The sequence below is a fragment of the Schizosaccharomyces octosporus genome (genome assembly GCF_000150505.1).
Source record: "Schizosaccharomyces octosporus yFS286 unplaced genomic scaffold supercont6.1, whole genome shotgun sequence".
Taxonomy (NCBI): Eukaryota; Fungi; Ascomycota; class Schizosaccharomycetes; order Schizosaccharomycetales; family Schizosaccharomycetaceae; genus Schizosaccharomyces; species Schizosaccharomyces octosporus.
The window spans coordinates 976,194-1,002,739 of NW_013185619.1; the positions used below are offsets into that span (position 1 = coordinate 976,194).

General features: G+C 37.4%; 11 protein-coding genes across 11 annotated transcripts; 3 read left to right on the top strand and 8 right to left on the bottom strand.

Moving 5' to 3' along the window:
• Positions 1-144: 144 nt before the first annotated feature.
• SOCG_03055 (S-malonyltransferase Mct1) lies at positions 145-2,338 on the top strand. The gene has a single exon (XM_013161545.1). The coding sequence runs from the start codon at positions 419-421 to the stop codon at positions 1,382-1,384; it is 966 nt and encodes a 321-aa protein (XP_013016999.1). The 5' UTR covers positions 145-418; the 3' UTR covers positions 1,385-2,338.
• On the bottom strand, positions 1,588-2,215 carry SOCG_03056 (ribosomal-ubiquitin fusion protein Ubi1). Its single transcript, XM_013161546.1, has one exon. It carries the CDS (start codon positions 2,150-2,152, stop codon positions 1,766-1,768), a length of 387 nt encoding a protein of 128 aa, XP_013017000.1. The 5' UTR covers positions 2,153-2,215; the 3' UTR covers positions 1,588-1,765.
• Positions 2,339-3,864: 1,526 nt separating the features above from the next.
• On the bottom strand, positions 3,865-5,360 carry SOCG_03057 (isocitrate dehydrogenase subunit 1 Idh1). Its single transcript, XM_013161547.1, has one exon. It carries the CDS (start codon positions 5,204-5,206, stop codon positions 4,136-4,138), a length of 1,071 nt encoding a protein of 356 aa, XP_013017001.1. The 5' UTR covers positions 5,207-5,360; the 3' UTR covers positions 3,865-4,135.
• SOCG_03058 (HECT-type ubiquitin-protein ligase E3 Pub1) lies at positions 5,340-8,771 on the bottom strand. Its single transcript, XM_013161548.1, has 4 exons — positions 8,461-8,771; positions 8,386-8,408; positions 8,201-8,345; positions 5,340-8,060 (listed from the first exon to the last, which is right to left on the bottom strand). Exons 1-4 carry the CDS (start codon positions 8,475-8,477, stop codon positions 5,969-5,971), a joined length of 2,277 nt encoding a protein of 758 aa, XP_013017002.1. The 5' UTR covers positions 8,478-8,771; the 3' UTR covers positions 5,340-5,968.
• Positions 8,772-8,906: 135 nt separating this feature from the next.
• On the bottom strand, positions 8,907-11,497 carry SOCG_03059 (uncharacterized protein). Its single transcript, XM_013161549.1, has one exon. It carries the CDS (start codon positions 11,190-11,192, stop codon positions 9,873-9,875), a length of 1,320 nt encoding a protein of 439 aa, XP_013017003.1. The 5' UTR covers positions 11,193-11,497; the 3' UTR covers positions 8,907-9,872.
• Positions 11,498-11,614: 117 nt separating this feature from the next.
• SOCG_03060 (ubiquitin-protein ligase E3) lies at positions 11,615-13,611 on the bottom strand. Its single transcript, XM_013161550.1, has 4 exons — positions 13,262-13,611; positions 12,874-13,212; positions 12,719-12,823; positions 11,615-12,673 (listed from the first exon to the last, which is right to left on the bottom strand). The coding sequence occupies exons 1-4, from the start codon at positions 13,562-13,564 to the stop codon at positions 12,146-12,148; spliced, it is 1,275 nt and encodes a 424-aa protein (XP_013017004.1). The 5' UTR covers positions 13,565-13,611; the 3' UTR covers positions 11,615-12,145.
• Positions 13,612-14,077: 466 nt separating this feature from the next.
• On the bottom strand, positions 14,078-16,007 carry SOCG_03061 (CMGC/CDK/CRK7 protein kinase Lsk1; the record flags this gene model as incomplete). Its single annotated transcript, XM_013161551.1, has 4 exons — positions 14,078-14,141; positions 14,202-14,883; positions 14,926-15,016; positions 15,081-16,007. The coding sequence occupies 4 exons, from the start codon at positions 16,005-16,007 to the stop codon at positions 14,078-14,080; spliced, it is 1,764 nt and encodes a 587-aa protein (XP_013017005.1).
• Positions 16,008-18,176: 2,169 nt separating this feature from the next.
• Positions 18,177-19,181, top strand: SOCG_03062 (uncharacterized protein; the record flags this gene model as incomplete). Its single annotated transcript, XM_013161552.1, has 1 exon — positions 18,177-19,181. The coding sequence occupies one exon, from the start codon at positions 18,177-18,179 to the stop codon at positions 19,179-19,181; it is 1,005 nt and encodes a 334-aa protein (XP_013017006.1).
• Positions 19,182-19,441: 260 nt separating this feature from the next.
• SOCG_05046 (queuine tRNA-ribosyltransferase) lies at positions 19,442-21,763 on the top strand. Its single transcript, XM_013162390.1, has 7 exons — positions 19,442-19,658; positions 19,719-20,546; positions 20,600-20,896; positions 20,941-21,090; positions 21,131-21,217; positions 21,267-21,342; positions 21,387-21,763. The coding sequence occupies exons 1-7, from the start codon at positions 19,477-19,479 to the stop codon at positions 21,696-21,698; spliced, it is 1,932 nt and encodes a 643-aa protein (XP_013017844.1). The 5' UTR covers positions 19,442-19,476; the 3' UTR covers positions 21,699-21,763.
• Positions 21,764-21,765: 2 nt separating this feature from the next.
• On the bottom strand, positions 21,766-22,949 carry SOCG_03065 (exopolyphosphatase; the record flags this gene model as incomplete). Its single annotated transcript, XM_013161553.1, has 2 exons — positions 21,766-22,778; positions 22,820-22,949. The coding sequence occupies 2 exons, from the start codon at positions 22,947-22,949 to the stop codon at positions 21,766-21,768; spliced, it is 1,143 nt and encodes a 380-aa protein (XP_013017007.1).
• A 150-nt stretch (positions 22,950-23,099) lies between these two features.
• SOCG_03066 (GARP complex subunit Vps54) lies at positions 23,100-26,368 on the bottom strand. The gene has a single exon (XM_013161554.1). It carries the CDS (start codon positions 26,237-26,239, stop codon positions 23,399-23,401), a length of 2,841 nt encoding a protein of 946 aa, XP_013017008.1. The 5' UTR covers positions 26,240-26,368; the 3' UTR covers positions 23,100-23,398.
• Positions 26,369-26,546: the final 178 nt, after the last annotated feature.

Genomic DNA, 26,546 nt, shown 5'->3' on the forward strand with positions numbered 1-26,546 from the left:
TACTTGTGTTTATTTATTTGTTTACTAACGTACTTACTTGCTAATAAGGCAATATAACGTAAAGCTGTATTTGTATCACTGAATTATTAAAAGCTTCGGTAAATAGAATCAGGCCGAGTCTGTAAGTAGCGTTAATAAATATTATTCTGATACAACTTACATGAAACAATATTCACCACTTGCATATGGAAAGGAAATAGTACGTATCAACTCAATTAACATTCTTTACGTTCTTGTACATCTCTACAATTAGTGAATTTCACCTAATTCGTCGACAGCTGGTGATTTCGCTAAATCATTTTGCTTTTCGTTACTGTGTATTCTATATAAGTTCTTAAGGACTTTATGCAAAAGTTTAATCACTAATATAAGAATTAAATCTAAGAGAATCTTCGGTGTGTTTCATAGGAATGAGCAGATGGATAAGATGAAAGCCGTTTTATTTCCAGGTCAGGGTGTCGAATGGCGAAGGTCCATGCAATCGTACCTTTCTAATAAAACTGTTGAAAACACTTTGATTGAAGCCGAAGAAGTTGGTGGATTCCCGTTAAGAAGTTATATACTGGATGCAAAGCCGGATTATGAATTACCAAAACTGGGTACCATGATAGTTCAGCCTGCTATCCTCGCCTGCTCTGTAGGACTTTTTCGTGCATTTCTTCAACGAAATGGAAGCTCTTGTCTGTTTGCGGGACATTCTTTAGGGGAATATTCGGCGCTCGTTGCTAGTCGGGTGCTCTCTTTTCCAACAGCATTAAAACTAGTAACTACTAGGGCAAAGGCAATGGATGAAGCTTGTCAAATTACTAAAGAAAAGACTTCTATGCTCGCACTAACTTTGTTTAATCGACCAGCATATCCAACTAAATTTCAGGACGATGTAATAAAAGCAAAAGAGCCTTTTTCCTTCATAGACATTGCAAATATCAATTCATCTAGACAAATTGTACTTTCTGGAAAGTTTGAAGAGCTTGTTACCCTTGCCAATTCCATTCAATCGAACACTGCGAACCTTGGTCGAGTGCGAGTAAATTGGTTGGACGTTGCAGGTGCATTTCATTCTCGTTATATGTTCCCTGCATTGCAACAGTTAAAGGATGCTCTATCAAAAACTGAATTCCACACGAGAGATGTTACCATTCAATCCTCTAACGGTAAGTCTCAATTGCCGATTGTTTCCAACGTTACGGCTGACTTGTATCCAACTGACGCATCAAAAATACGTGAAATACTTCTTCTTCAGTGCGTAAAACCTGTCCTTTTTTGGCAAAGTATGTCAAGGTTAAAAAACGAATACGGAATTACTCATTGCTATCCATGCGGGCCCGGTAGCACGATGCAGTCCTTAGCAAAACAAAATGAATTACATAGCGAGGATCTATAATAATTAAGTCCTTGATTTGTATTACGCTACTTACCAGATGCAGCTGCTTCATCCTAAGGAACCTCTAATTAATGGGTTACTAAGTTCATTTACTTACATATTTTCTTATCAAATTGGAATCCAAATCAAAAGTTCAACTCACTTACACAGCAGAACGCATAGTTACGAATCAACAATCATTACACCATTTACTAGTACAGATACTGGAACGAACAGTTATGTCAATATGTCCACTCAAATAGCTAATATATTCAGAGCTGGTACACTACCATGGATTTTGAACATGCTTTCACAACCGTGCCATTTAAATATATTCTTTGACTTGCTATTCAAATGACAAGACAAGACGAAGGCAAGAACACAAACCCCAAATGTATGCATTTACTTAAGCTTCTTCTTAGGACGGAGTTGGTTGGTGTGACCACACTTTTTCTTACGGCAGTTGGTGGCACGAGGAGGAAGACGAGCATAGCACTTACGGCAAATTTGCTTCTCACAGTTGTGCTTGCTAGCCAAAGCCTTCAAAGAGGGTTCAATGATACCACCACGAAGACGGAGGACCAAGTGAAGGGTGGATTCCTTTTGAATGTTGTAATCGGAAAGGGTACGGCCATCTTCCAATTGCTTACCAGCGAAGATCAAACGTTGTTGATCAGGAGGGATACCTTCCTTGTCTTGGATTTTGCTCTTGACGTTGTCAATAGTGTCAGAAGACTCCACCTCGAGGGTGATAGTCTTACCAGTCAAAGTCTTGACGAAAATCTGCATGTTGGTGGTGGACAAAGGATCATCGTTGTCAAACTATTCCTCTAGTTTTGAGCCCAAAAAAGCAGTCACGTGAATTTCCCATCAGAATGAACACTTTGTTCTTAAACCAGGATAACGAGATTCAGCGAACATATAGTTTTGGGTAATTAAACAAGATGATTTATTTTTACATCTTATATGTACTACCAATTGCTTGGTGGTAAATAATATGTCAGTTTATCTTTGATGACTTGTATTTGCTTCTCTTTGACTTAGTCATTCAGATAATTTAAGATTCTGTTAAGGTGAGACGACAAGCTGTTCGAAAGCTGTGAATATGTAATGTGAATCGAAGATTTTTATTCTTTTATTGTCTATTTTCAAACAAAAGACTCCGCATTCCGTTTAGAAATCGCGATATCAACCTATTTACCGTATTAAGTGATGGTTATGTATTCGTTGGACAACATTCGGAAGTACTTTAACGATGCTAGTGAAGTGCATTTGAGGCTCCATTAGTTCTTTAATCTTGTATTTTAGGATGACATTGTTACGAAAGCTTACCGTTTGAAGTTGGCAGTCGAAATCCATGTTGACTAACGACAAATACTTAAATTTAAGAGACGAACTTCTATGATTCAAAGCATTCTGAAATTGCTGTAAATATTCACGCTTTGCTTTTTGGTTTTTTATAAAGTAGGTCGCTTCCTTGTTTGCGTTCTGCCTCTTAACATTGAAGGAAAGCGATTTCATTGTGAATAAAAATAATCCCTATGGAATGAATGGTAAGTTATAAACATTATTGAGTACAAGATACGCATATTGGATGGAAGACAACTGGCCCAACTATGGCCGATTAAAAACCTAACATACTTTTTTGTAATTCATTTTGATGACTTCTACATGGCTTAATTATGGAAACGTCAGAGTTATGGAGACAAGTTAAAACAACCAACAGTTCTAAGCTTGAATGATCTCTTAAACAACTCTGGCCTTTTAAAAGATTACTGGAAACCAATTATGCAATTGTAAAGTTATATACAATGTATGTACTAATCAACGTAAAAGAAACTATACAGGATTTATATCAAATACTCCCTATTTTATGTGCTTTAGGAAATATAACTTCGTAAGAGACCTTAGATAATGCATGTCGTTAAACTCGTAGTCTTATGTTAGCAAGTTGCACACTTGCACTTGCATGCTTTGGGGATATTCATGGATACCTTCTTGTTTTTCTTTTTCTTAAAAATAAAAGTATACCATACGAGCGATGAGATATCAGGTCTTATCAAGAACAAATAATTAATTTTTGATACACACTACGAGGCAAACAAGGATCTATTCCTTATAAGTCCTCCTCTTAAAGAAGGTGCGACTTCAAAACCCTTCATGAAAGAGTAGCAATTGAAGATGAGTAAGATGTTCTCGATGGTCCTAAAACTGCGATTCTGGATATATATTTCCATCTACAACGGATCCTGTCTAGAGTCTTCAATATATTGCGCTTTCCCAGACGGGCATCGAAATATAGTTTGACCAGAAACGAAGCTTCACTAAGAAAACGGATACTTACAAGAAAAGAAGATTGAATTTATACGGATTCCATTTACTTCAACTTTGTTCGGAGTCCCATATTAGTGGAAACGGAATCTTCAAAAAGCCTACAAATAACCAAACCTAGTTGTATATGAAAGTATTTGACATTTTATTAAAAATCACCGTATCCGGTAGTCAGGGCATTGAAAATTGAATTCATAGAATAAGACAAGAAGTTATAAGATTGATTGGTCCGATATACTGTTACCGTATAAGCAAAGTAGTACTTGACACAATAGAAAACTAGGCAGGAATAAAACTAGTACTTCACCTAGTTTTCTCGACTAGATGCATGAGTTAAAGAAGAGAGGGGGAATCCATTTTACATAAACGAAGCAGGCTTTGCAACGACGAAACGCAGTTCAAGCAAACGAGAGAAATTCAAAGAGAGAGCATATAACAAACTCAAAGTCTTTCCATTCTTTCAAGAATGGCACGAGTAAATTCCTCAGTGTTGGCGGTACCGTTCAAATCTTTGGTGACAGTCTTTCCATCTTCGATAACAGAGTAAGTGGCAGCATTGATCAAATCAGCATATTCCTTCAAGCCAAGATGACGAAGCATCATACAAGCACTAAGGATCATAGCAGTAGGGTTAGCTTCATTACGACCAGTAATGTGCAATTGAGTATGGCGGCAGCCAGGTTCGAAAAGAGCATGCTCATGTCCGAAGTTACCACCAGGGACAACACCAGGACCACCAACTAGACCACTGCCAATGTTGCTCAAGATACTTCCGTACAAGTTGGGAGTAACAAGCACATCAAATTGTTGAGGACGAGAGACGGCCTGCATAGAAGCGTTGTCAACAATTAAGTCATTTGCGGTGATAGACTGGTAATTAGCTGCGGTGTTGTAAAATGTTTTACGGAAAAGACCATCAGCCATCTTCATAATATTGGCTTTATGAATACAGGTGACGGACTTCCTGTTGTTTTTAAGGGCAAAGTCGAATGCAAATTGAGCAATACGCTTCGACTTTGGTTCGGTAATAATTTTAAGAGACTCAACCACTCCGGGAACGGATTGATGCTCTAAACCGGAATACTCACCTTCGGTATTTTCACGAATAAGAGCAAAATCAACACCGTTATGACGAGTTTTTACGCCCGGAATATTTTTGATGAGCGACAAGGATGCAAACAAGTCTAATTCCTTACGCAAAGCAACGTTGAATGAAGAGTGTCCGTTGCGTTCAGAAGGAGTATAGAAAATTCCTTTCAAACCAACCTTGTTGCGTTTCAAAGATTGAATTGCTTCATGTAAACTCACATCAGTTGGCTTGTCTCTCTTATCCATTCCTGTCACATCAATTTCTTCAAATTCTACCGGAACATTGGCAGCTTTGAAGATAGTTGAAACCGAGTTAGATAATTCTTTTCCGGTACCGTCTCCTGGAATCAAAGTTACCTTGTACTTTCCACCATATTTTAAAGGCTGGAATGCAGATGACCTCCTAACTGTTGTTTGGAACATATCTATTTACTGTTTTTTAATCAACTTGGTCCCTTCAACCTGTTTTGTTGTTGGTAGAGGGAAAGCGGGTAGCTCACTGGAAATCCCTTTGAACCGGACGATGATGCTTGTGCTCTCTAGTGCAATCAAAACCCGCGCACGGTTACAAAGTTTGTCAGTTACTTGTTACCTGTAGTTGGATCCTGTGACAACGAAGTCAAATTGAGACTGAAAATAGAAGTGGATAAAAATTTTTGATAGAAATGTTGACATGTTGCGGTATAAGCTTGCTTGTTTTTTAAAACTCATGTACTTGTTGTTGCTTTATACGATGACGCATGTATACGAAATCAATTGTAAAGATTAATTATATAGTGTCTCTATCAACGCTTTACACATTTTTCATGCTACGAAAAAGAAACAAGACGTGCTATACAGCTTAACTAGCTAGTTGAGTTTATGAATGAAAAGGGCCAGTTAATTCATAAATAAAATTATCCCTAATGGTTTACATAACTTTCATAAGAAAATTAACGATGATAACGTCTTAAGCAAAGATGGTAAGATAAAAGACTCGCTTCAAACAACGGAAAGTGAAACGAAATGAAAATTAAATTTCGCTATGCATGCACGCGGTTGACCATAGCAATAGCACAGCAACTAAAAGGGCAAATAATTGAGTTCCAATACGAGCGTGTATGGGGTCAGATATAAACGAGAATGTAGAAATAATAGAAAAAGTAAGCAAAGATTCGAAATTTTCTTCTTTTTTTGTTATTAAAACTACTCTTGACCAAAACCAATGGTTTCTTCAACGGCGATAGATAACTTGTGGTCCAAGTCTTGTTTAGATACGTATGGAGGAAGATCCAACCGATTAAAACAAGTATGTGCTTTAGGTAGTTTTGATGCTTCGCCAGACTTTTCAATCGTGAACCTTCGGGGTCCATCGCTGCCCTGCAAATCTTTGAAACCATTCACAGGTATACGGCTTGTACCAGTAGTGAACTGCAATAGTCGTGACTTTTTCTCATTGCTCCATTCATTCATAAGTTCCCAGAACCATTTAATAACTGCGTCATTCTCGCAATATGAACGATAATCAGTATGCTTTAACCAATCATCCATATCAACTTCTGAGATACCACCAATTAAAAGCTCCAATTCCCGTTCATCAAACACATTAATTAAGTCTTGGGGAATAAGTTCACTAAATCCTTCATGAAAAGCATTAAATTGGTCTTCTATGCGCTTCTCTACGCGCCATACCGTCACCAAATCAACGTACTCTTTTTTGTTTTCTTCGGTTACCTCGATGTTACGTCCATCGGGCTTCAAATCAATTGTGACAACTTCACCAAAACAATTGTCTTCCACGCTGAACGTTAAATCCAGAATTCCTGTAATATCATTTTTCAAAATCCAAACTAAACTTCGGTAATACTCTGCATCCATACTTTCCATGTCTTGCAAAGTTGTCTTCTTTTGCAAGATCATCTTGTAAAACGAGACGACAAAAAAAGCATCAACAAAACGTCGATGAAAGACTGCTAGCCCAATTACACGTCCAATAAACTTGAAATAGTTCAGGTGTTCGGGATTAATCCCTGAATGTGGGTTAATCTGCAGTGTATAATTATCCATTGAAGAATACTCGAATAGACAGTAAAAAGGGTTAAACATTTCATGAGACAGCAAATAGAAGTATTCACGGGACAAACCACCATAATCCAATCCATCTTCTCCTTCAAATTTAATCATCAAACGCTTCTTCAGGTCTGACGCAGACTGTCGCATAATTTCTGCGTATGAATCTTCAAAGATGCTGGTTCGTCTAACTTTTATATGACATTGTCCAGGCAAAGGATGCAAAGCTGGTTGAGATAAAAAGTAAATAAGTTTTCGTCTAAAATCGCGCTTATATTGAGGGACATTTTGGTCAAGGGATGAAGGAAGGCGAGGATCATCCCAAGTAGTCGTTTTCGTATTATGATCCACGAAATATACTCGGGCGGTATTGGTGAGACGCATTTCCCAACCACTAGGAAGTGGGCCCAATTGTGATACGGGTTGTTGTTGTATTGTTGCATTGTTTGGGCCGCCATAAGTCCGAATATATTGTTGTCGGCGTGGATCAACCCACGTGGTAGTCCTTGTGTTGTGATCTACGAAGTAAGGACGACCTTCTGGAGTGTATCTTTGTTCCCATCCAGGGGGAAGCTCACCAGATCCAGCGGTAGTAGCATTCGATGTTAACATGCTCGCTTCAGTACGTCTAGCTGGGATACTAGAAGAAGATGGAAGACCATCAGTTACGGCATTTCTTTCTCCAATCGCCATTGGATGTTGATCGTTGCCTATGATAGCACCCAAGTTGGGACGTATCCACGTTGTGCTCCGAGTATTATGGTCAACATAGTACGTACGGCCCAGATTATCGGTGCGTCGTTCCCATCCAGGTGGAAGTCTTCCGTATTGGTCTTCAAAGGAACTGTACGTACGCGGCTCAGCAGGAGTAGCAGCACTGTCGCCGGTACTTCGAGATGGAGTGGTGGTCCCTGAGCTAGTGGTACCTGTCGGCTGTGTGCCTCTTTCAGATACAGCATTTGAAACGCTCGTACCAGAAGCGCCGGCTGAAGGAGCCTGTAAACTGGATTGGGTAGTAGTAGAGAGGTTGAGAATGATTTTCCCGTGAACCACCGTATTCTCATTAGACTTCTTTAATTCACGAGTCAACATCTCATCCCCACCTACTACTAGATCTATCACATCGCCAATTCGAACATTAATGACACCGAGAAAACCTTGACCCTTCTTTTTAAATTTCTTTTGGTCGAATATTTGAATAGCAATCGTGCTATTTTCACTCACGTTTCTGCAAATTGTTAGTTTGAAAAAAACGAAAAAAATAAACAGACATCGGGGAAAACGTAAAAGACCCCAATGCTTTCCAGGCATGGCTACTAAAGGGATATATATCTATGCCAAAATCCTACCGGAAAGTTTTTGACTTACACTTCGAAAGTTTCATTCCAATAAGGATTTAAAGTCTTCTTTATGGCGGTGGTAGTATGTGTTTGTTCACCATCTACAGTTAACACCGCAAATGGATCTGGAAATCGAAAAACATCACGTTTATAAAGACCATCAGCTGCGACGACTGCATATAGTTAGCGAGATTCTGTCTACCAGTTTTGTACCTGTTACTCGAAGAGTCCGAGTCCTATAAAACTATGGTTAGCCTCATGTTTATAAAACTAAAACAAATCACATACTGATTAGAACTTGACATATGTATTAAACCAATATTTTGTTATGCAAGTATATCTCTTATTTCTCGTACAAAGGAATCGTATGTTTAAAGTAAGGTCCAATCCTTTGTCTGCGTTTACGCTCTGGAAGCGAAAATCAAACACACCAATTGTCCTTCAAAAGTATTTTATGTTTTCGGGCAATAAAATACCACTTAAAATTATCAAATATCAATCCAAATTCGTGCTTTTTAGGCACAATTTGAAATCCGACGGATTTCGCGTGGTAAGTAAGAAAATCCAACTACATACCGCTCGTTTTGATGAGCTTTTCATCAATGAATAAGCTATGCTACTCAACCTCGATATAGCAACATACCGTAATCCAGTACGTTGCGCAATGTAACTTACGGATGAAAGGCTCCATGTCGAACATACTTTTGAAATGATTAATCCTTACAACATAGTAATTGATTGTGAGAAGAATTGAGATTCATTTGTTTAGGAAACTAAGATTACCAAGGAAATTATAATGTTTATAATGTAAAAATAGATTGTAGTTTCATAAAACAAGTAAATGAGAGAATTTAGGAAATAGAATTTGAAAACAGACCCATATCTTGTTCATTTTGTAAGATCCAAATGAATAGTCATCATTTTTAAAGCATAGAAATGAAATAAAAAAAAACGTAACTCTGCTAGATTCTTGTATAGAAGCTTTATGGGTCCTAATAATCAAACTCAGAACGATGAAGAAAGAAAAAAGACAAACGGAACAAGGAAGAAGAAGTATTTGATTTTCTATAAATTGCGAAATCCAGAAGTCCATAAACGTCAAAAACACGCGTTTTGACATAGGAAACGAGTGGAGAAGCTTGTACACCTTAATTTCCCTCGTAAATGTATAATGTTACATATAAAAGGGATGATCTAGAAGAAAACAAACTAATGAAAACGAAAAAGTAAGTAAATAAAATAGAGAAAAATAAACAAATGCAGAAAAACCATGGAAAGAAGGTAGGTAGTGAGGGAATAAAGGAAAGATTTCGAGATGTCAAACGATGGTATGAAACCACTTGTGAAACTAGATACCAAACAAGCATCTAGCAAAAATATCAGATCGTTTTATTTATGTGAGAACAAAAGAGTGTTTCGTTCCATAAACCATATAGGTATAACCAAACAAGCGAATACCCACTAAAGTTCAATTTTTTTAAACATATCGAACGTTCAATCACCGGAAAACATAGTTTACACCAATTGATCGTTCTTATTTATATGAATAAAGCGTGAGTATACATAGTAAAAAAATAATTTGGACCTCACAAATTTACCCACTATGGAGGTTCACAATAATCATGGCTGCCATAGATCAGTAGCAATGATTCTTAGATGGAATATTATAGATTCCTATAATATTCACGAGATGGTTATGATTAAATCATGTTTTGCCGGCGAGCCTCACTAGAGGTGCGAAGTGGCGCCTGACTACCGTCGGCAAATGGAGAGTAATTAGGCTGACTAGTCACACTTTCACTTGGTGAAGGACGGCGTGAATGGCGAGATAGCAATCTGGAAGATTCAGAAGAATTTGGAGGAGCCTCACTCGTTTGGCTTTCAGTATCACTTTCAGGAATTGTAGCTAAGGGGCCTTCAAAAAAGGCTTCGGATTCACCTTGTTCGGGCTCTTCAGGATTATGTTCATCAAAAGGGGATGCGCCTAACCCCTCAGAAAAATTACTCCCATTGTTGGCAGCTTGAGGTCCTGCTGTATTATCAGGAGGACTCGATTGAGCGGGATTACCGACAGGTCTGACCATACGATTTGAAGCAACAGAGTTATTTGGAGCATTACGATTGACAGCTGCTCCACCCAACGCACCTGCACCTGCCGCAGTCGGGTTAGAACGTCCACTATTTGTAGAGTTTTGAGAAGCACCCGTACCAGGAGGTGATGTGTTGGGAGGCGATGCATTGGGAGCAGCAGCAGCTGGTCTAGTAGCGATAGGACGACCAGACCCAGTGCTAGCAACAGCCAGAGCAGGGCTTCCACTCCAACCTCGGTATCTATCTGGGGAAGAGGCTCGGTTCGGACCACGGAAATTGTTGCTTTGGTTGGGATTGAAGCCATATTCTTCAACTTCCTGCATACGCTCAGCTTTAATTCGTTTAGCCCGTTGAAGTCTCTTCCAAAAGAGAATACCAAGGGCAATTAAAATGAGCACTACACCAATAGGAATGGCAACAGCACATCCAATTACTACACTTTTATGATTACTACCGCTACCCTTTTTAGAATCCGAAGCCAAATGACCAGAAGCAGAAAGGGACGTTTTACTAGAAAGAGGATGAGAACTGGTAGAGCTTGCGGGCGAAGAAGTGTTCCAATTGGGAGAACCGGTATGAGAAACATAGGAGGTTGAAATTTTTGTAACAAAAGAAGGTCCATCACTGTAAACGCTACTGACGATGGTTCCGGAAGAACTGACTAAATCCGAAGATGAAGGAGAAGTGGAGGAACTAGATCCAGCGTCACTGGAACTACTACCGCCACTGCCTACTTGAGCCGATGAAGAAGTGGAAGAACTTTGGCTAAGGGATCCACCGTTATTATCGGTGGAGGATGAAGGTGCTGTTGAACTGGCCGAACCTGACGCAGAGGCGGCCGCTGGGTTGGTACTCGATAGAGGGGTAGAGGAGACTGAAGCAGCTGCCCTAGTAGAGCTGAACGTATTATCCGCGCTAGTAGAATTCATGACGACTGCGATAATGCAGGTTCAAATCCCCGTCTCCTAAAAAAGATAGTTTCTTTTAGGTTCTTGTCTATAAAAGATAGAAATAATTTTCTTTTAATTTAATTAACGGAATCGATAAAAAAGTTTCCGAATTGCTTCCTTATTCTTTCTTTTTTTCGTTCCTTAAAATGTTGATCGTAGTTGCGAAAGAAAAGTTTAGTTGATATTCTCTGTCGGTACGTTTGTAGGGGAAGGATAGTGCACTACACTGAACAAAAAAATTGTTCATATATCTCATGAAATAGCAAGGAAAATTACAATTTACTTCTTTTTTATATATTTTAATGATTGTTTCTTTTACATATGCTGTTTTGTCAAAGAAACTTTATTTCCTCGTCCTTTTGTTACCAAAATACATTGGGAGTTTGCAAGAATCCAAATTTAGGCGATATGGGATAGGTAGAATATAAAATAATAAATAATTAAAAGTAAGAATACAAAATGATATATGCTAGTTTATAATGTAGTGAAAAGCCTGAAATCCATATCAATTGGCTTTACGTCTCTAACATAGTTTCTGAAGTATGGTATTGAATTTTATATTCCCCTTTTTAAATACAATAAACCACCATTTCTAGGTTATGATTTACTACATGCCAATTACAAATGTGGCGTACACACCAAAAGTAAAGGAATGAAATCAAACAGATCGTGTATCTTTCAATTAAAATAGGAAATAGCATAGTCACAGCCAAAATGATAAGATTTTTGGACATGAAAAGCCTTCGTCAATAAATACCTTTATAATTAATGAACCTCTTTGAAGATAAAAATTAAAGCCATAGAAATCATGAAAATATGCAAGAATTCAGAAGATTAGCGATCTTAAACAGAGTTGTGTAGTATATAAGATAGCAATTTTCTTTATTAACCAAAACAATGCTTGCATGATCCATATACATGTGAAAATGTCATTAAAATCTAAACATGCCAAATTCGTCATCACTAGAATCCCATGAATGCCCCATCAACCTTCGCATACCAGCATCCTCAGCAGTCGCAAGTCTTGGAATAGATACCTGAGGATGATCAAGGGGTTTGTAAATAGATGATATGCAAGTGTTGTAGGAGTGACAAGACTTGCATTTGTGTCCAAGAAAATGATAGTTGGTATCAGATCTAGAGCTGCAATCATTACAGTGTATAGTAGATATCCATGTGTTGTAAGGATAGGGCATGGGTTGTCGTTCAACTTCCATATCCAAGATGCGAAACATGGAATTGACATTAATTATTGTCTTTGAACACGTTGGACAGCGATAGTTTGTCTTTATATAATCTCCGTAACAACGTTGATGTAGTGGATGAGAACAAGGAAGAAAAACAACTCTCTCCGTCGAGTTGAACATGTATTCTCCACATATTGGGCAATTGCAATCTGTGCTGCGTTCAATACACCGATGGGTATCGTAAACAGCAATAGGAAGGCAAATACCACAAGTCTATACATAAGTGTTAGTAAATTCATTTGAGAAGACGTTTCTTACCTTGCAATGATAATAGTCATCACCCACGCCACGGCCTATTCGGCAAATCCCGCAGTCATCACAGTGATAGCTAGATTTTGATGGATCATCATCCCATAATTTGCACTAAATGTTTTTTTAGTAAAGATTTTATAACTACCTCCTCTGGTTCATACCTTATTGCAATAATAACGAGCCATAGACTTGCGACAATATTTGCAGTTCGCAGCAGCTGGTTGACTCTTCAAACAAAACATACATAGCATATTTTCTGTAGCATTTCTATTCAAAGTATGGTCACTCGCTTCATTATGACAGAGCCTGCATGGAAACCATTGTTTGCAATCAGCGCATTGTTTTTTACAATTACGCATATAGTGCTTACACCCGTAAATCTCATATTCCTTATCATGAAACGAAGGCTCTATATCCTTCAAATTCAAGCCATCTTCATTAGTCTCCGTACTTTGTTTCTTATCCTTGCGATACTTTACATAACCGGACATTAACAGTTTCTATATTAGTACATTAGTATCAATTCCTTATTGTAATGCGATATCATACCTGCATAACGGAGGCCTTTCGTTTCTCGTCGAATTGTTTTTTGGATTGAATTTCCTGAATCTTCTTACGAACTGAATCCTGGTCATTCAGGTTAACACCACGCAAGATTCGCTCATCTTCTTCATCTTCTTCTATCAATTGTTCTTTTTCGGACAAAAAGGAACCTGTCCCTGAAACAGTTTCGCCATCTTCTTCAGTTATATCATTCAATAGGTCTGCAGGTAACTCGAATACCGATGTTAATTCTTCAGCGGCTTCATCAAATCTCTGAGCAATCTCTCGCAGATATTCAGACCAGGACATAGGTACAAACAAACCTTTGGAGTACCTTGCTCTGGGTACATATTGTGATTTTGTAAACGGTACTAATATGGGGTTATATCGTTATGTCGCGTTGTATCTCTCTAAATGACTTAGGTACCTTTTTTGAAAATTATTAGAGAAAACAACGAAATTGAATTCGGAATTCGAAATTGAAAATAAAATCGAAAACCAATTTGGAAGATTAGAAGATTGGAAGAATTGATGCATTGAGAAGCAGCTGAATAATAAAAATTTGAGATTATTGAAATCATGATGGTCTTTAATAGTGGCTTCCGCAGGCGTAAATGATTACATATAAGGAAATAAATAGCTTACTATGAATTTGATTGTTATAACGTCTATTAAATAGCAAAGGTAAACTTTGTAACAAACGCATCAAATGTATAAGTACATATCAAAAAAAAAAAAAAAAAAAAACAAAACAAATTGAGAGATACACTAAATATTAAATCGTTATAACCATTTGACTTAAAAAATTCTAAATACAATTGTTTATCTTTTTCCACGTCGTTTTTTTCCTTCCCATTCATGCCAACTACCTTGCATGTCTTTTAAACTGTTAAACGTTAGATAAAATAAACATAAAAAAATAAATAAATAAAAAAGAATAACGTACATTACAGCTGGTTCCGGGGGAGGAGATTCCGAGACAAAATATTCATGCATCAAAGCATCACGAGCTGACGGACGATGAGTAGGATTAAGGGATAGCAATTTTTGACATAAATCAATTGCCGCAGGTGTAAGCTTTTCTCGGAAGGAATCTACAAAGCGGCTCGGTTTTTCGTGAGGTGGCTTTAGAAGATCGTACCATGGCAGACTTTTGACCTCTGGCCAAGTTTCTTCGTTGGGTGTTCCCATCAAATCGTATATAATTTCTAGTTGGTGTATTTCATCTTTCCCTTGAAAAAGAGGCTTTCCAATAAAAAGTTCCATGACTATACAACCAACACTCCAGATATCGACAGCACCATCATATTTAGTTTCTCCTAGAAGAAGTTCCGGAGGTCGGAACCATAAAGTAATAACTCGATTGGTATAAGTTGCACCTGCTTTAGGGTAAGTCTTAAACCTTGCCAGACCAAAATCTGCAAACTTTAAGTCACCATTATTATTGAGCAGAATATTAGATCCCTTTATGTCACGATGAATCACACCAAGATGATGAAGATATCTCAAGGCTTCAAGGAGTTGTTGTGACAGATGCTTAACATTTCCTGGCGTAAAATGCAGTTGGGAATTGAGTAAAACACCAGTCAAGTCATGATCCATATATTCAAAAACCATATTCACGGAATCTAAAAAAGAATGTTAGCGAGTAGCAAGGTTTACCTCCATACTTTTTTCTACCAAAATTTCTAATAATTTAACAATATTTTTATGCCGAAGACGCTGAAGGATTTTGACCTCGCGAACTGTAGTTATGGGAAACTGAAATCATGTTAGTAAGGCATTATAACAACACTTAAAAAATTAAAATTGTTAAATTACTCACCCCATCTTTTTCTTGTTCTAAACGAATTCGCTTTAAAGCCACCAACTCTCCTGTGACATTATTAATTGCTTTATACACTTTACCATAAGTTCCTTCACCAATTTGGTCCACCTTTTCATAAGCTGATTTTCCGTATGTATAGGTATAGATTGGTTCCTTTGGTGGCTGACAGGTAATACTTGGAGGAGGGGAATTCAAATCCATCCTCTTAGAAGGAGGTTGATCGAATCGTGAACGCCTAGATGGTGTTGTCTCGTGTGGAATATGAAATCGAAAACGACTAGATTTTCCACGAATATTAGCATCGCGATATAAACCACTATAGTTTCCGAGTACTGAATCCTTCGAAGCGTACTGGCTCGATTTATAATCTTCTGAAGCTTCCTTGTTGGTATTATCACTTGACCGAGATTGAATAAAGGGTATCTGGGAAGCTGAATGGTCTTGTGGGAAATGAGGCGAACCTGACGGAGGAGGAGGAGGAGGAGGAAGAGGGGGAAGATGCTGTTTTGGATTTTGAAGCTGGTATGAAGATGGCGGCGGAGGTGGAGGTGATCGAGGAGGAGAGGTGGGACTAGGATGGGAACGCGGTAACAAAGGCCGTTTACGGGGACGGTCGTATTCAGGGGAGTATGGTGATCGTTGAGGGGAAAACGAAGGTTTTCTATATTTATTCTTTTTTTTGAAACCTCGTGCCTTGGGGGGTCTACCGCCAAGTCGAGAGCGTTGGGGACCTGCACCTCGGTGAAATCCGCCTCTTGGGCGAGTATATTCGTCTCTGCTGGAAGAGTTCATTGAGACTGAATGTCCACCCAAAGCTTCGTCACTAAAATCGGAGCTTCTGTGTTTTTCCTCTTCGCCGTATGATTTAAGACCGTTTAATTCGGATCCCCGCCGACGGGAGGGGAACTCTTTTGTATAAGACATGGTTACACTAAAGGATTATAAACACGAAGGCGAGCTTGAACTTGACAAAAGTAAAGCGCTGAACGGACAGTTGAACAGTACGCAAATTAAATATATATATAAAGGTTTTCCTATAGATATGTCCGGTATAAATATCAAAGCTTAAAAATCGTTATATTGGAATCGATCAATCACTCATTTAAGGAAAGATAAATATGAATCCTCAATGTTACAAGGACACCAAAGATTAACGATTTCTAATTCCAACAAATATAGAAATAAAAAAAAAGTTGTACCTGCTTCACGCAGCTAATAAGTGTATACCACCAATTTGTTCACGGATAATTGAAGGAAAAGAATTTGAAAGTTTTCGAAAAGAAAATTCAGTAGATACTTTATAAGAAATATGATTAGTGCGAAAATAATAGCACGTCGGAATAGACTTCTTTATGCTAAAAGAAAAACGATGTATAAATCTACACTTAGTAGAACATGATTAACTTATTGCCAAGAGAGAAATAAAGGAAGGACTTCAATAAGAGAATCCAACAAGAAAATATTAACGGCTGTAAGTTTATTTCAAACCTTTTTCTCTTTTTCTTTCTATATTTTGTTGTCGGTATTTTATGTGTAGAGGAGGAGGTTCGTGTCGTACAGCGACTGCGCTGTACGTACATCCCGAAAGTCTTAACCACCAGCAATAGAAGATGCTTTCGTTTTTTTGATGATAAATAGATAATATTTTTATGTTCTAATATGGTTTGTATTTTTAAGAAAAATCTGTTGTAATAACGCAGAAGAAATGACTGTAACGTGGTATACACGACAAATAGCTCTGAGCGGTTTATTAAGAAACGCGACAAACCTCTTATAACCTAAACATCAAAATATGATTAATTCTGACAAATACAGGGAATATATATATGGATTGGTCTGCTAGAAGCGATGAAGATACATCTGGTAATCCGCATGGATCCTTGATCATATTTTATTTGCATTTTATTCAAGGAATCAATTGTTGAATGTAAAGGCAAGTCTGAGCTTCTACCTGTCTTCCTCTTCAATATTGGTGCAGCTTAGTTAAGGTGAATCTGAGTTATGTTTATTAACTGTCAATGTTGATATCTTACATTTCTTTCTGTGTGTATACACGTCCTGGGATAATGTCCGTGGTACTAAGACTTTTAAAGTACTACGCTTTCGTCTAGGTGTATACTTGAAGATTATATATTAAGTTTGATGTCTGTGTATGTGTGTGTGTAGTTTTTACTGTCTAATTTTCTATCCTATATCCTCTTCTATAATTCTACTACATGAATTAGTCTTCACAGCAAGAGGTAAGTCGTTCAGAAGGACACTAGTAGCAGAACCTACAGAAGTAAAAAGTAGACGAGTTATCTATTAAAAATGTAGTCTTTAAATAAAACTCACCACGGATAGAATGATGTGCCTCTGACAATATTCTTCAATTTCCGAGTACTTTTTGTCATCTTCCTTTGACTTCTTCAATAGGTTTACAATAAAGCTGAAAGGAATAAACATTTTCTAAAATATTATTACTACTGCAATCAAAAATACTTAATAAAAACAAGAAGCCTTGGAAAGGAAGAAGCAAGCACAAGACATTTCATCATAAGTTTGAAGCTAGCTTTTATAGTAGCCAATTTTTAATAATAAATTTTTTTTTCAATGAAATATATTTTACTCTTTTATGCTTAAAATAGTTTAGTGTTGCTATCCAGTCCGCATTATTTATTTATTTTTATTGAATAATTAGCAGTATAAACATTTCATTCATTTACTATGGTAACATTTAAGGTATCATTATCATTACTTAGTGTGTATGTTTTAAACATCGTTAAACTACGGAGCGTCTCCAACATAAAACAACTTCTTTTTCTTTTGTATAGACATTAATTTATTATTATATTCCCGTCATTTTGACAGAGTAGTTATTATTATTTATTTGCTCTTTGCGCGATAAAATCAAATTTCTTTTAGAAGTTCGTATCCGGTCTTTGGAAAGAAATATTGTGTAAACATTTGAATTCGATTCAAACGTGACGAACATTTATACGAAGAACCATTTGAAGTATTAATTTGAAATTATCTAAAAATATGCAAGAAGAAAACCTTCCTGCTACTTTTGTGGAAAGGAATGATTCCGAAAATATCCAGTCTTTAGGCTCGATGGAACAAGAAAAGAACATTAGTACTCTGGAATGCAAAAGTACAGATTTATGTATATCTTCTCGACCTAGCAAAGAGTCAAGTCCTAACCCAATTGAACCTTTGGGAAAGCAAGATACCCCTCATTCTCCTTCACAAAAAAGAACAGAGCACATAGGTGAATCTGGAAGTCAACCTCCACTTCCAGACGAACCGATTCCTGAAGAATATCAAACAAAAAGCACAGAGGGACCCGAAAGCCAACCCCCTCTCCCAGATGAGCCTTTACCTGAAGAGTATCAAGGACCAGCTCACAAAGAAGACGACGCTCAACCACCACTTCCAGATGAACCGATTCCTGAAGAATATCAAACAAAAAGCACAGAGGGACCCGAAAGCCAACCCCCTCTCCCAGATGAGCCTTTACCTGAAGAGTATCAAGGACCAGCTCACAAAGAAGACGACGCTCAACCACCACTTCCAGATGAACCGATTCCTGAGAAATCAAAATCTATAGACAATGATACTGATCCTTCTATTTCCGGTGCGGATGTACTTAGCAGTCAGCCATCTATCGCTTGGTCGGAAGATCAACAGGTAGCGGCAATTTGGGACAATAATGCACAGGCGTACTATTTTTGGGACCGCCGTACCAATACCACAAGCTGGGAAAATCCACTAGAAACTGCTCAGTCTGAAGAAGAACCCTCTGATACTTATGCTACGAGAGTACAGTTTAATCGGTTATCTGGTAAATATATGCCCGATTGGGCAACTCCTGAAATGAAGAGTGAAGAATACAAGGCTCACAAACATATGGGCCAATTTTTTGATGTAGACGCCGCCATGTCTAGTACAGGAGGAAAAAGCCTCCTGGAGGAACGAAGAAATAAAAAATATACTAGAAAGGAAATGGAACAAATGAAGAAAAGGAATAAAGAAAAGAAGGAACAAAAGCGCCGAGCAATGTTCGACATCGCTTCAGACGACAAGGATTTCCGGAGAAGAAAAATTATTCGTTATTAATTCACGATGTACCTTTTTGGAAATTTTGCTTCAATAACCTTCCTAGAATTGTTATTAAGGAATCTTAATAGTTTACTAATTTGGTATCAATATTTTACCGAATTTAATGTAGATAACTGTATTAATTTATTTAATAGATTATTTATTAATTTTCAACAGAATCCATAAACATTCTTCTTTAATCTTTTTCAGGTCCTTGTTTACTACTGAATTATAGTGATTTTTAAAGTGTATGTGTAGCACACGTTCAGAGCTAGAGTATTTCCCCAACGCAGCAAACACCAAACCGTTCTCAATGGCAGCTTTAAACGCTTGCTATCCTTCCAGTGCCCGAATATCTTCCGTTTCGCTAAAAAGCAAAGTTCTTCAGACTCCCTGTTTTATTTTCCCTACCTCAAAAGGAACAATTCCTCATTTAACACCTGACAACATAAATGACAATGAAGTTCCTATTGTCTATTTTGGATTAGAAGATTCGTAAGTATTTTATAATTTAGATTCTATAGGTTCGCAGCTCTAATCTTTGTTAATAAACAGCTTGGATTTATTAGAAAAGTCACCTATCTTCACTGTAGACGGTGAGATAGACAAGTGGGTAGCTGGGACTCCATCTCAATCTATCTTAATAGCTCCTAGAAGAAGTATTCCACTTCCCTCTGTTTCTGCTGGTCCTCAAAATATTGAAATTCTTACCTCGAGTGGATTGAGAAAATTGACAAATGAAGTTTACGTGAAGGCAATCACGAAACTTCGCCCTGAAATAGCCATTGCATTGAATGACAATCCATCAAATGTCCCTGGTGTAAAGAGGAAACCTAAAATGACTGAAAGGTCAATTACCTGGACTAATGAGTTGCTTTCAAGTTTGCAAAACAACGAGCTTACAGAGAAAGTAAAAGTTTTCTTTCCAGTCCCAAACGTTGAAACTTCTTACTTAACTCCTTTAATAGAACGCTTTCGGGAAAGTGATTACAAACAACATATTACGGGGTTGGCATGTTATGGAGATTTGCAATCTATACCCTCTGATTTATCTATTTATCCAAAATTGTTTCTTCGTCCTTTGCTAACTCCTTTGGCAATCTTACAAAGTATTCACCAAGGTGCTGATATAATAATGGCAGATTTAGTAAACCAAGCTTCCGACTCTGGTATAGCTTTTACCTTTACCTTTCCTGCTCCTGTAGAAAATTTGCTGAATAGAAAATTAGAGCTTGCTTGGGATATGTGGAATAACCGTTTTGCTACCGATCTTTCTCCCTTACAGCCTGGATGTAGCTGTAATACATGCCAGTCATATAGTCGGGCTTACGTTCACCATTTACTTCAAGCACGAGAACTTGTTGGCTGGATTATGGTACAACAGTATGTTTTTTTTTTTCTTACAATATCACTACTAACTTAACTTTCAAACAAAGACATAACATTCACGTGTTCCATAATTTTTTTGCTGGAATCAGAGATTCTATTAAGGCTGGAAACTTTTTGCGTGATACTGAGATTTTTGAGAAAATATATTCACCCAACTTTCCTCGCACTACCGGTCTGGGTCCTCGAAAGCGAGGCTATCAAATGGATTTAACTGATGTTCAGCCCAAGGAAAACAAACCAAGTTGGGTTCAGTTGAAATCAGAAACCAATGACGCTGAAACATCTCACACGACCAAGAAAAAGGAAAGTATTCAAGGGTTCCAAGAGTCTGAATTACCTGAAATGTAATGTCCATTGCCTTTTCAATTGTAGCTTACAATCTTGGCAGGGATACAACCGTTAGTAATTTCGCTGATAACTACGCCGCTTTAAGCGATAATCAAAGTGTGTCTGAATTAGAAGAAGATTTGTTCGCTGAGCTTGATGATATTGATGACACTGCTTATCGAGAAAGCCGGTTGCAATCATTGAAAGAAGAGTATGAAAAACATTTAAAAATGATAGCTAACATGTAAAAGATTTGAAAGAGTCTCTATTGCTAAGGAGAAAGGTCATATGCAGTATTTAACTGTTGAAAGCGAAAGAGAAGTGATGGATATAACCACGTGAGTTGTTCTTTGAATTAATCAATCGTTCTAACTCTTTTTTATGTAGAACCTCAAAACGTGTGGTTATTCACTTTTTCCATCCTGATTTTAGACGCTGCAAAATTATGGATTCTCATCTTGAGGTAATAGATTTGAAATCCTGACGAAAAGCTGCTAACGTATTTAGAAAATCTCTAAAAATCATTGGGAAACAAAGTTTATAAGAATTGAAGCAGCGAATGCTCCATTTCTCGCGTTGAAATTAGGCTTAAAAGTATTACCTGTAATACTTTGCTATGTTGATGCAAAACTAGTTAGTAAACTGATTGGATTCACTGATTTGGGAAATAATGACGATTTTGATACGCCGGTTTTAGAGTTTTGGTTGTTAAAGTGGGCGGCGATTGAAAAGTTAAAGGAAAATAACTCTTCGGGAAAAAAGTCGATTATGGGTTTCAAAGATACAAAAAATGAATCGGAAGACAGTGATTTCGAGTAATTTATAGAAATTGTTTAGTAAACTTACATCAAAAAATAATTATTGTACTATTTCATTCAAAAGAATTTTAGATACTATCCATAATCATTGGTACTACCTTTTTACGGCTAGCAGCAGAGTTTCTTTGGTTAAATACATTAATAGTGTTATCTTCAACGTTTTTAAGAAACTCTAATCCTAAGCTGTTTTTATTTTTCTCCAAAAACTTATCAGCAAATGATTCTCCTTGCTTAGTTCGTTTATACAGAATCATTTGACGACGAAACTCTTCTTTTTTACTCAAGGAAAGACCAACTATGACGAGGTCCACTTGTTTTTTTTCAGCAAAATCCTTCAACTCTTGTTGCCAATTGCTACGTTTTTCTTCGATCCAATCAATTCCTTTTCCAATACTGGGATAGGATATGGACACATTTCCAGGAGCGTATTGTTTCAAGTCTCGATGTAATAGATCCATAAATGAAAATCCCTTATACGTTCCCTTTTTTTCCTTTAAACAACCAAAAAACTCATCACGATTCCACCCAGATGGAACGAACTTGAATAACTGATTTGCTACCTCGACGTCGGTTTCCGTAGTCTTTTCATTTTTCAAGTTTCCAGTGTCAATTAATATAGGACCAAGTGCCAACACGGAAATAGCTTCAGCTTCCATTCGAGTCGCTTCTGTGTTATAAAGAGTACTTAGGATGTCCATATAGTATTGAATTACCAGAGTTGAGCAACTGCCACATTCCTTTACAATTCTTGGGTTTGCATTTAAATAATTTCCTTCATCTTTGTGGTGATCGATTATGCCTTCGACAGTCTTTTTAAATTTACCTACTTCTTCACGGTCAAGTGTATTGTGATCAACCAAATGAATAGGAGACGAACTGAGTCGTTCAGGAGCTGCCGCAATGTCATTAAGAAATAGTACATTATCAGTACGTATCTTCAGCATGTCGAGGAGACATACCAACTCTGGACGAAGACGAAGCTCGTTCCTAGGAATATTAAAGAAAGGTACAACACACCTCTCACGGTGTTTATGTTGTAAGAAGTAGGCGTAAACTATGGAAGTAGCGCAACTATCCAAATCTAGAATACGTCAATAATCTGGTAACTTACATGCTACATACCTGCAGATTCATTACCGCTGACAAAAGTCAATTTTTTCGTCTGAAGACTAGCTGAAATATCAGATGCTATTTGGAAATACTGTTTACAATTAGTTTCCAATAACTTCGCCAATTTAGAAGGAACTGTCATCGCTTGCGATATGAAAGTTGCAGTCAGTTATAAATAAAGTGGATGACAGAAAAGTGAACCATATACCTTTATTATATCATTGCAAATAAAATAGTATCAAGCGAATTTCAAGTTAATTTCTTAAAAAATAATAATTCATTATCAAAAACTTCTATATAAAGATTTCATTATGATGCTTAGAATGTGTAACTTATGTTTTCGCTGATACTGGAAACACAGTAGGGTCTGTGAATACTGAATGGAAATCATCATTACTGACATAAAATAAATTTTATATATTTATCCAAATTCATCAATTCCTGTCTTCATACTTTTTCTGAATCCAAGGAAACGCATTAGTGAAAAATTATAGCATACCATGAAACATAAAAAGGAGCAATAACGAAAAAAGTTTAAGCAACTTCATCTCTTTCAATGAAGAAAATCATCAAATTGTTTCTTTGTTCGTATCATGTAGTTACTTTATCCGAGGCAGTTTGCCCTACGGCACGTTCAAACTTTTCGAGTACTTCCGGGCTTCCAACATAACCACACTTGCTGGATAATGAATCGTAAAAGAATGACAAATCTATTTTGATACCATTCCATTTTGTTGGATCTTGCGCAGGATCTGTCAATTCCAACTGTAGTCTGTCTTCAAACATCTTTATGACATCCGGAATGACTCGAGCACAATCTGGTTCAGAGTAGCGATGCAAAACTTTATATAACTTGGACAAGTTTTTTATAAGGTCTTTCATATAATCATGAGGCTCTTCGTTATCCCATGCAACCGTAATAATTTGACCACAACAGAAGTTTGATCTTTCTCTCATGAGAGCAATAAACTTCTCAGTAATCTGGTTATGATGCAAGTTAAAATCATTTTCAAGGGATAGTAATTCTTGTGTTTGCTTAATCCCATAATGTTTTGAAAGGAATTTGAACATGGATGTTGACAATGTTTGAAGTAAAGTCACTGTCTGTGAAGCTAAGGCAATATGCTTTCCTAATACCCTAGACAACCCGGATGATCGTACAGTTCCAGCTCCAAGGATTAACTGGTACACTCGTGAATTCAAAGTCCGCAGAAGGTCTATTATACCATAATAAAAATCATGGGAGAGTCTTGGAAAATTAAAAACCAGCTGGCCATATTGATCCAAGCATTCAAGCAAACGAACTGACGCACTGACCATATGAATGGATTGATTCTGAAGAGTGCAAGTATCCGACATAGATGACTCACCTTCTCCAGTTGAGTCTTTCATGTCATCTATACTTGGTTCATGAAAAAACACCCAATTATTAGGAATATCCATTGGACATTGGTCAATACGAGATGCCATTTTCTGTACTGCCGGGCTTACCGAAATAGCTTCCCATTTCTCCTTTTCATACTCTAAAGCAAGGCGCTGAATATTTCTCAATTGATCGTTTTGAAACCATTTTTGCAGTTCTTGCATGATAATAGACATAAAATTATTTTGTGTGATACCACACAAATTTTCAAGTTCGTTATAGAATAAAGAATGCAAAGTAAACAACTTCAAAGTCTCCTGTACAGAAGTCTTGGTGGATGCATTGAAGTAAACGCTATTTATGTGGGTTAATTTTTGTAGAATTACTTCGGCACTAGCCGTCATTAAATCATTTAAAGCGATGGAGTAATGATACTGCTCTTCGTCTTTTCTCGATAGAATATCGATTAAAAGTTTCAGTTGTTGTCCTAATCGACGTAAAACTTCCAAACATGTAAGATAAACTGTCGTGAGCGTGTCGTAATAATCAGCGATATATTTACTATCACTGGATCCTTCCGGTAAGGAATGAAAAGAAGAATTTGATAAACTGGAAAGACTCGTGGTACTGATACTTCGACGATCGGCGTTTCCGTAAAGAGAATTCAGCTTAGCAAAGGCTTGTGTAATGAGAGATTCTATTTCTTTAAATACAGAGGTCTTAAATATAGTTAAACCAGATTGAAGACCATCAGTAAGGAGGAGACAATCAATGAATCGTTCCAACCTTGTTATAAAATCGGGAGGAATGTCCGTAACGAGAGGCAGGGGATCCGTGTTTTCACTTAGCTTTTTATTTTTCTTCAAGTATATATTTAATAAATCGGATGAAGATTTCTGAGAGGAAAAATCGCGTAAATCCTGAATAAGGACTTCGGGGAATTTCTGTATCACGGTTTGCGAGATGGTATTGTAAAGAGAATGCTGGTCCTCTAAAAGTTCGGTAACGGCCGGCAAAGAGCTAAAAGATATTCCTTCTTGTTTAGATTTTAACTCTAGTTGAGAATAAATGGAATGTATTATATTAATTGCATTCAAGAAACGGCCATCAAGGGCAGATTGACGAGCTTGATCGCCCAGAGTGAAGATTGACTCCAAAAATGATAGAGATTGGATTAAGTCATGAAGTCGTGAGCAGGACTGCTCTTGCTTGAAAATGGCTTCTCGTTGTTCATCACGAGCCTTTGTTATTCTATGGAGGTTCTCCAAAAAATTATGGGTATCTCGTAAGCAGGTTGTACCTTGATTTTTAAGACTTTTAAGATTTTCCATAATAATGGGAAAACTATCACTGGCATTTTCAATCTCATGTAATAAATGAAGTTCAACGATATCCAAATACCAAGAAATTTTCTCCTGCAACATGGAATTATTTAATAGAAGCTTTCGGTTAGCATGTTGGGCATTTCCAGCTTGCGTAATATCAACATGTTCACTTGCAATGTCAAAGGTTTGAGGATCGTCTAGATTGAAATCGTCTTGAAAGTAAACAGACGGAATTGTGGATAGAGGGAAATTTTCCACGACACTCGGAGTAGGAGGTGGTATATCTTCACGGTCAAATGTGATGGTTTCTGAATTCGATGATGGATACGACGACTCGCTCTTGAGCCCACCTCGAGCCGTCGACATGGAATTGCGACGGGCGAGCGATTCATAAACACTTGGACTAGAGTTATGGCTAAGGCGCTTAGTTTGACGTTCTACATGGCGATGAAAGCTAGTTTGTTTCTGCTTAGAATAACGAGCGTATTCCTGAAAGATTTGGTGCAAATAAGGTTGAAACTCATGACTTGGAACTATTGGAATGGGAGAAAGGGCAACAGGAGTGATTTCCGTTCGAGTCGGCGTGTACGATGGGAAGCAGGGATTTACAGGATCTTCTAAAAGAGACTTGAAGGATAACGCTGACGAAGTGGGATCCGCAGTCTGTGACACAGGAACTTGAAATGAAGTCTCTGTTGAAGGATAGCTGTAAGAAGATGACAGAGTAAGCGAGCGTTCGTCCATCAAGGCCTTTTTAAAGGCGGTTTTCGCTTTTTAAAACAATAAACTGCAATTGTCTAAGTAATAGGGTAGCTCAAAATCCCAAGTGTATATACTGAAGTTTGTTCACTTGCGTAAAACACCCAACAGAATTTTAGCTGAAAGGTATATGAAAGAGCACACAAGAAGAGGATTCTAATAGCTATAAAAGTATATATTTTATATAACTTTCAATTCCTACTGAACACCGGATAGCGAATTTTGGTTTTCATTTTCTTTAGTGATCTGTAATCGTTGAACTTCTTCATAGCTATAGATGATCTGATAAAAT